The 9,081-nt window shown below is 41.7% G+C and overlaps 1 protein-coding gene across 1 annotated transcript in view; it reads left to right on the top strand.

Annotated features, from left to right (window-relative positions):
- The first annotated feature begins 285 nt into the window (after positions 1 to 285).
- PWP1 (PWP1 homolog (S. cerevisiae)) overlaps positions 286 to 9,081 on the top strand; it is a 20,499-nt gene continuing 11,703 nt past the window's right edge. The window contains exons 1-8 of the mRNA XM_010853369.1: positions 286 to 506; positions 2,634 to 2,692; positions 2,830 to 3,014; positions 4,555 to 4,640; positions 4,738 to 4,834; positions 6,400 to 6,510; positions 7,337 to 7,467; positions 8,109 to 8,170. Coding sequence (XP_010851671.1) covers positions 435 to 506; positions 2,634 to 2,692; positions 2,830 to 3,014; positions 4,555 to 4,640; positions 4,738 to 4,834; positions 6,400 to 6,510; positions 7,337 to 7,467; positions 8,109 to 8,170 — 803 coding nt within the window. The 5' untranslated portion in view covers positions 286 to 434. The remainder of the gene's footprint in view (positions 507 to 2,633; positions 2,693 to 2,829; positions 3,015 to 4,554; positions 4,641 to 4,737; positions 4,835 to 6,399; positions 6,511 to 7,336; positions 7,468 to 8,108; positions 8,171 to 9,081) is intronic.

Below are 9,081 nucleotides of genomic sequence, written 5' to 3'. Positions count from 1 at the left end.
TTTTAAAAACAAACCTAAAACCTCTACCATTGTCAGCTCTGAGAATATGGAGGCAAAATAAAGGTTGGTGTAAATCTGGCTCTGACCTTTACAGTTCCAATTTATTTATTCATTACTCCCACGAAGCCCGCAGACATCGTCACGGATGTCTTGTAAAACCCATTCACACCACCGTACACAGCAGTCTAGCCCTCGTGGATTCCTAACCCCGCTGCCTCGGATACCAAATCTTTCCCCACCCCTTTCCCGTTCGCCGCTTTCGAATGACGTCAGAAGCGGGCGCCGACCCCTAAGGACCAGGTGGACGGCGCCTGCGTTCTGCCCCACGCTGCGGCCGGGAGGCCTTCACGGAGCTTGCTGGCCGAAGGGCGGAGGGGGTTTCCAGCCCCGCCGGGGCCAAGTCTGTAGCGTGAGGCGTCGCTGCGCCGAGGACCATGAACCGCAGCCGCCAGGTGACGTGCGTGGCTTGGGTCCGCTGCGGCGTGGCCAAAGAGACGCCAGACAAGGTGAGGCCCGGTCGCTCCGTGGTATAGGGGGAGCAGCCTCTCTGCAGCATCCTGGGTCAGCGCCGCCTGGGAACCTGGACCCGGAACGCGCGGCCCTGGCGCCGCTGGTGGGAATGACCTGGGGTGGGGCCGGCTGTGGCCTGTTTGTCGTGGCTAGGGCTGTGGTTACGAGGGTCTGGGACTCCTGGCCCTTTGGGCCCCGCCTCCTCGCCGTCCCTTCCCACCCGAGCCCGACCCACCCCACACCCCGCGATTCGCACGCATGTGGACCTCGTGGAAGGAGGAGGGATGGTGCTTGCTGAGAACTTCCATCGAGACCTCTTGACGACGCCACATAGTCTCCCACCACCCTAGTGCGTTTTCAGGCAAACCGGGAAAAGGGGGCGAAACTCCACTTTCCCCTCCTCCCCTCGGCGGGGAGGAATGAACTGGATGAAAACCGTGGTGTAGAAAAACTGGTGTGGAGACTACGGTGTCGTGAGCTCGAGAATTGAATTAGGAGTTCTCGCAGTAGTGCAAATGAAGTGTTGATGAGGCCGCGGGCGGTGGGGTAGAGGTAAACGGTGACACTTTATGAAGGGGAAAAGCCTACAAGAGAGACTGAGTCTGTAGCCGAGGAGATTACCTACGTTATTCAACAGATACTTAACGAAGTGCTTTCTCGTTCCCAGTATTGTTCAGGGTCCTGGGATAGGCATGAACAAAACAGGATAAGTCCCTCCCTGCCTTTATGGAGTTGACATGTGCATATATAATACTTTGTCAGTGGGAATAAATGTTAAGGAAAAAAACGGGCGGGGTAGTGTTTGTTTCAGGTTATTGAGCCAGTTCCACCAGGACATAGACTGTTTTATTCTCCAGTTTCCCCAGCATTTGGCACATGGTAGGCATTCAGTGTGGCGCTAATGGTAAAGAACCCACCTGCCAATGCAGGAGACGTAAGAGAGGCGGGTTCTATCCCTGGGTGGGAAGATCCCCCTGGAGGGCATGGCAACCCACTCCAGTATTCTTGCCTAGAGAATCCCATGAACATAGGAGTCTGGCAGAGGACAGTCCATCCGATTGCAAAGAGTCGGACACGACTGAGCATGCATATAGAATGGGGACAGGAAATAATATATTAAAAATTATTGAAGGAAGCAAGAGTTGTTAAAAGGGGACCAGAGACTTCAAATACTTGAGGACACTGATTTCCAAATATGTCCACACATTGAAACCACCTGGGGAGCTTCAAAAACTACCAGCTCCCAGGTATTGTGATTTATTTAGTTTGGAGTATAGTCTGAGATTAAAGAGTCCTTCAGGTGATTCTAATGTGAGACAGATTTGGGAACCATTGCATAAGAGTTTGTAGGAAGAAGAAATTGGATTTGTTCTACAAAGTCCCAGAAAGAGAAATTAGAAAAATAAGTATCTCCTAATTAAAATTTTAAGACCCTTTAGTTTCTGGATAGAAATCCTATCCAATAGGATTTCTATATTATTAAAGGCATTTTGGTACAAACTGGGTGATTGATTGGTTCATCATCTATCAAGAATGGTGGAACACAGTAACCAGGAGCTTACAGTTTGGCACTAAAGAGGATGACCAGTTTTGAACCGGATGTCCAAGTGGAGAGTCTTATAGACAGTCAGAAAAATGAAACTGCAGTGTAGGGATAGAGCAAGGAAAGTTTGGAGTAATCCATTCAGAGAGAATGAGCTTTGCAAGGTGTTGACAGCACAGTGAGTGAATACTTGGCAGTGATACCAGGGAACAGAGTGGGAGATGAAGGCAAAAGTGGTTTGTTTAGGAATATCCACAGGGAACATGGGGAGAAATGGCCAACGAGCGGAGGTAATCAGAAGAAAATGAGATGAGCTATCCTAGAAGGCAGTTTATACAAGTCCATCTTTTTTAAAAAAAAGTCTGGAGAGAACATGATTTTTTAACAGTTCTGGGTGAGGAGGGATCTTAATTTATAAGGACATGTCAGAAGTCCATTTATATTAAATTTAGAGACTTTGGATTGATATTTTGAATGTCTCTTAAAACCATATTTTAGATTAATTTGCAATCTTTTTAATTCAGAGACTTAAAAATGGTTTCCTTAAATATATCATAATGAAATGTTTGCTCTCTTATAGGTAGAACTTAGTAAAGAAGAAGTGAAACGTCTCATTGCTGAAGCAAAGGAAAAATTACAGTAAGTTTGGGGATGTTGATTCCTGTAGTCAAGTCTAGATGAACTGTAAATCCTAAACAGTGATAACAGGGTGGTCTTATTATTGAACAGTGTCTTTTGGCTGATCTTTTTACTACTTCTTTTTTTCTCTGGCGTAGAGAAGAAGGTGGCAGTGATGAAGAGGAAACGGGCAATCCTTCAGAGGATGGCATGCAGAGTGCACGTACCCAGGCCCGACCACGGGAGCCCCTGGAGGATGGCGACCCAGAAGATGACAGGACTCTGGATGATGACGAGCTGGCTGAGTACGACTTGGATAAATATGACGAGGAAGGCGACCCAGGTTAGAATTTAGTCACTTACACTGGTTTTTATTCCAAGCTCAGTGCATTAGATCATGTTACTAGGGTTCCAAAGCTTTACTCTGAAATCCCGTTGTCCTTTATGTCAGTCAGATAATCTGGGTCAAGGCTCAAGGCAGACAGCATGTTTCCTAAACTGGTTTAAAAAAATCAGTTCAACCCACTTATCTAAGATCTAAAATACAAAACAAAAAAACAGTATTGTATATTTTATTGCAAGTAGTGGTTAATCTGTAATTCATTTTTCTTTATCTGCAATTATGAGAGAGAAATTATTACCTCCATTTTACAGAAAAAATACTGGCTTACAGAGATGAAATAAATTTACCAGTGTCACACAGCTGGTGAATAATGGAGCTGAGGTTTGAATATCCTCTGACTCTAAAACCTTCATGCTTTTCAGTGTACTTCCTCAGATGCAGAGGATACTTTTTTTCCATTGGACTCTGGGTTGTAGGCCCCGCTCTGGGTTGCTTCCATCCTGTTAGGACAGAGTACCATTGAAATACAGAGAAGGAAGAGCTAATCAGCCCAGAGAAAAGCCATTCAGACACTGCTTCCTAATACACTCCATTCCCTGCTGACTCTGTCTGCCTTGTCCCATAGAAATTCCCGTCTGTTACCTGTCAGATGTTTAAGACCTAGGAGCCCTGCCTCCTTTAAGGAGCTTCTCCTGGAAATTGAGAGTATCTTCCTTCTCCTGAGTTTTATGTTACTCGGGGTCTACTCTGTCACCTTTGTAGACATGCCATGAAAGAATGTCACTTTGAGGTAAACTTGGTGTAAAGGGTAGTAGCTCCTCTTTCAGATTCACTGGGCAAGTTAGCCTGTCAGCAATTATGAGATATCTTGCAATAAAGAAGCGCACTTAACTGTATGAGGCTCATCAGTTTACAGTTTTCTTTGACCAGGCAACATTTAATGTGTTGATACCAGTGTTTTAGGGACCTGTTTCTTTCCAGGTCTACAAGGCCACCTCTCTGTAGCAGTTTTGAATGATTACAAGGAGCAAGCTAGAGGATCTGAGTAGAGTTCTGATATTTTCTAAAAGGGAGTTTCTTGGTTTGAGTTGATTCTTGTATTGGAAGAGTGTATATTTCAAGACTATTAGATGTGCATTCCAGGGCCAAAAGTAAATGGCTTTTAAATTCCTATTTATTATTATCTACTATTTCCTTTCCCAATTATAAATGATTCAGTTATGAAATAGACAGTAGGGTCTAAGTTTAAAGATGGGATGTGTGTGTGTATTTGACTCATTCAGTTGTGTCCAGCTCTTTGAGACCCCATGGACTGTAGCCTGCTTGGCTCCTCTGTGCATGGAATTCTTCAGGGAAGAATACTGGAGTGGGAAGCCATTTCTGTCTCCAGGGGATCTTCCTGACCCAGGGATCAAACCCAGGTCTCCTGCACTGCAGGCAGATTCTTTACTGTCTGAGCCACCAGGGAAGCCCATGTCTTAGGAAGAATGCTTTAGTCAAAAGGACTGGCTTATTCATTTCATTGTATGAATTCTTATAGATGCTGAAACTCTTGGTGAATCTCTCTTGGGTCTTACAGTCTATGGGAGTAATGATCAAGATCCTTACGTCACTCTGAAAGATACGGTAAATACCTATGTGGTTTTTCTAATTATCCTCAAGTGTTTGAAAAACCTTCCCAAATAGCTGAGTCTAATCAATGACTTTTCCTGTCTCCACTTAGGAGCAATATGAACGTGAAGATTTCTTGATTAAGCCCAGTGACAATCTCATAGTTTGTGGCAGAGCTGAACAGGACCAATGCAATTTAGAGGTTCATGGTAAGTGGAATACATCTCTTACTAAAAGGTTCTGTACTTAAGTGATATTAAAATAAACACCATAGTAACTACTATGGATTTCTAGGCACCAAGTCCTGTTGTATCTCATTTTAGTTGATTCTATTCATCTGTCTTAAAATTTTGAAGCTTAAAGAGATTATTAGGTTAATACCTTTTTTTAATAGGAAACACAGTTACATAGTATGAAAATTAAATCCCTTGGGCTTAATGTTTATTGGCACCTTCTAGATTACTCATACTCTATTTATTAACTTGGATTTTTTTACAGCCTTTAAGTTTGCCTATAGGAAGCCTATCAATTAGGCCATTTTTATCCCATGGCCCATTGTGATCTATTTATACAATCAAAAAGGCTTTAAATAGCAATTATTTCAATGTGAAGTTATTCTTCTAATTATCTTTGAACTTTTTACATATTTTAAACTTAAACCATGTTGGTGGAATTTTTTAAAGACCAATTCCAGTTTCAAAAAATTGGAGCTATTACAGTTAGTCATCACTGATTTTTATACATTCTCATTTGAAAGTTTACACTAGTCATTCCTTTGAATCTTGTGAGTTATCACACAGGAGCTGAGAAGTTGAAGTAAAGTAATTGAATTCCTGTTTCATTCTAAGTTAGGTCATTAATGATATGCTTTATTTGGATTTGGTGTGAATCTCCAAGTTACGTGGTGTATCTCTTCAGGAATAATTTCAAAATTACTCTCTAAATCTGAATAATAAAAAGACATGATCAAAAGAAGATTATGTTAAGGCTTCATTGTCATCTTTCTTTAAAATGTAAGCTGAGCACATTGACCATGGTTGGGGTTCTTACAGGACCACAAGCTGTTGCTTTTGAACACACATTCTCATCATAAAGTGATATGCCAGAACATTACATGGAATCAGCTAGTCCCAAGATCTACCCCAGATACCATGGTCTGAAGAATTTTTTAAAAATCCTTAGCTCATCTTAAATTGCTTCTTTCTAGTAAAAAGCATATTAGGGGAGAATTTCTGGTTACTTAGGCTCTCTGTTCATCAGTGTTTCATTATATAATTTTTAAGATTTCTTACTGATTTTAATAATATTAAAGAAGCAATTTTTGATAAGCATTTAAATTTCTGAAACTATGAGTTATTTCTCTCCAGTACTGATTTGTTCTGACTTATTACCAAATAGATCTTTAAAAGATAAAATAGTGATGAAGCACTTCTAATGGAGACGTTATGAACGTTTTCTGTCCTTGGTGATCCAAAAGGTCAGACCGTTTTAGCCAGGGAACATGCAGATGGAGCATGCAGCCTGATGAAAATTCTCTGTCAGTGTTTCTGTTCCCCTTTGGGGCTCACCAGGTACTAGGAATATATTAGACATGAAAAACTTTTGCCTAGCAGTACCTACTTTGGAATTTCTTTAATGTCATCATTTTAAGTGTATTAAATGTATGACTTTGAGCAAGTGACTGCCATAGGTTTAAAAGGGAGTCTCTCTTCTTTTGAGTGGGATATGATTTCTTACTCTGATGTAATAAAATCTCTCTTCCCAATCTTTTCAGTTTATAATCAAGAAGAAGATTCTTTTTATGTCCACCATGATATCCTGTTGTCTGCATACCCTTTGAGTGTGGAATGGCTAAATTTTGATCCTAGCCCAGATGACTCAACTGGTAATTAGAAAACTTAAAAGATTGCTCAGTGGTTCTACTCCTGTGTGTTTTTCCTAGCTACACACGTCATCTATTTTGTATGAGTGTTGCCAGAATGGTTGATGTTTCATGAAGTTACATAGTTTTCAGACCACAGCCACTTAATTGCTTGGAGTCTGTATGTCTCCAGACTTTCAACGGGCTAAAGAGGTAGCTGCTCACTAGGCAGAAGGACAGGGCCTGGTGAGGGCTCAGAACTGTGAGGCCGTCTCCTGAAAACCCAGCATAAGCTGGCATGCTGTGTCCAGTGTCATCAGGTAGAGTTTAGTGCACGGCCCTTTTCAGAAAACATCAAGTAGAACCAGAATGAAGAGAGAATTGGAACCTTCGCTTAGTCCCTTTGGCCGTAGCTGCACACTGTTCATTGCCCCATCACACGTAATAATTAGGGTAAAAATTGTTAACACACCTCACGTCTTGTTTGCAAAGCTTGTTCACATTCACGATCTAGGCAAATCCTCATCCTCACCACAGCCATGAAGGTAGGAAGGGTCTGTCATTGTATCAGTGAAGACCCTGGACCAGGAGACGGAGCCCTTGTTACTCACGCTGTGATCTGAGGACCAGAAGCACAGCACTGCAGCATCTGGGAGCCGGTTACAAATGCAGCTTTAAGGCCCACTCAAGACCTCTTGAAACAGTCTGCATTTTAACAACATCCAGGTGATGTACACGCACATGAAAGTTTGAGAGAACTTGCTCTAAGCCATGGCTCAGTCAGTCTGCAGTATAATGTATTTCATTAGAATTATTTTTTAAATCACAAATGTATCATTTCCTCTTGTAGGAAATTACATTGCTGTGGGAAACATGACCCCTGTTATTGAAGTGTGGGACCTGGATATAGTGGACTCTCTAGAGCCAGTCTTCACACTTGGAAGTAAGCTGTCAAAAAAGAAGAAAAAGAAAGGAAAGAAGGTAAACAAGCTAATAGATATTTAAACTCTAATGATAACTAGAAATAGGTTTGAGGGGAGGTGGGAACAGGGGCTGAGAACATACAGTGTTTCAGCCAGACGGTTTTGGTGGAATAAGATAAGGCAGTTACAAAGTTACTGTAGTTTCTAGGTTCAAAAAGCCCATCCAAGGAAACATTGATTTCTGATTACATAAAACCTACACTGGCACATTATTCATCCTTGCACAAGACAAGTTACTCTTAGATTATGAGCCTCCTTTATGTATAGTAGCTATTCACACTAATGTGCTGTTTTTGAACTTTTAAAATGTTTCTCTTTAGCCTTGAGTATGTTGAATTCTAAATATCCTTGTATTCCTATAGCTTTTAAAATTGTTACATTTTTGGTGAGGGAGAGATGGGTTGGGGGTTGATTTATAGAATTATAACAGGTTAAGAACTACTGTAGTTTCTTCCCTGTAAAGAACATTTATCATATCTCTGAAGTAAGAGGGAGACAAGGTGTTTCTTTCCCTAGATCTTGGAGCAAGTTTACTTAAGATCAGAATAATCTTAATGTTTTAAAGAATCTTTCAAATTAATAAACCAATTTTATTGGGGGTATGCTTTAATACCAAAAGTAATTAAACAATTATTACAGAATTCCTCAGCAGATGGGCATACAGATGCTGTCCTTGACCTTTCTTGGAATAAGCTGGTCAGGTAAGAAGAGATACTCTTTGAAGGCTTGCTAAAGACTAACCGCTGTGCTTTTTACCTCCCGCCTCCATTTACTCTCTCTGCACTGTGTTTCGCGTCCTTGTGTCCTTGCTTTCTTCTCTCTCCCTGCAGTACACATTGCTGGAGGCAGGAACGCCGCTGTCTGTATCCTTGCAACCCCCACCCCGCCTGCCGTCTCCTCACTTAGTAGATGCTCACTACATGTTTGGGGACCAAGGCCCTTCTTCCAGCACCGCTGGGAAAAGCAGCACGTGCTGCGGTCGCAGTTCCAGTGGTGCAGAGTCGTTACTGCACGGAAGACATGTTCTCACTTCATTTAGTTTTGACAACATCTTGTCCACATGTTCTTTTTTTGTAAAATATCATTTTAACCATGTTTAGGTATATAGTTTTTTGGACACAGTTTTTCTGGACATCTCACACATTGTTGTGCAACCATTACCACCATTCAACTCCAGAAGTTTTTCTGCTTCCGAAACTGAAACTATATGTCCAATAAACAGCAACTCCCCATTTCCTGCCCACCCACGTCTTAGTACCCAGCATTCTAGTTTCTATCTCTATGAGTTGACTCCTCCAGGTACCTCTTATAAGTGGAATCATAGTATTTGTCTTCTTGTGACTGGCTTATTTCACTTAGAAAAGGTTCATCCATGTTGTAGCATATAGCAGGATTTCCTTCCTTTTTAAGACCAAATGATACTCCATTGTACATATTTGCCATATTTTGTTTATCCATCTGTTATGGACACTACGAACAAAGCTAGTGGAGGTAATGGAATTCCAGTTGAGCTATTTCACATCCTGAAAGATGATGCTGTGAAAGTGCTGCACTCAATATGCCAGCAAATTTGGAAAACTCAGCAGTGGCCACAGGACTGGAAAGGGTCAGT

This window comes from Bison bison, unplaced genomic scaffold (assembly GCF_000754665.1).
Source record: "Bison bison bison isolate TAMUID 2011002044 unplaced genomic scaffold, Bison_UMD1.0 scf7180017864327, whole genome shotgun sequence".
In the NCBI taxonomy this organism is placed as follows: Eukaryota; Metazoa; Chordata; class Mammalia; order Artiodactyla; family Bovidae; genus Bison; species Bison bison.
The sequence above is the reverse complement of the archived record's forward strand: the minus strand, read 5'-3'. Positions and strand labels throughout refer to the sequence as shown.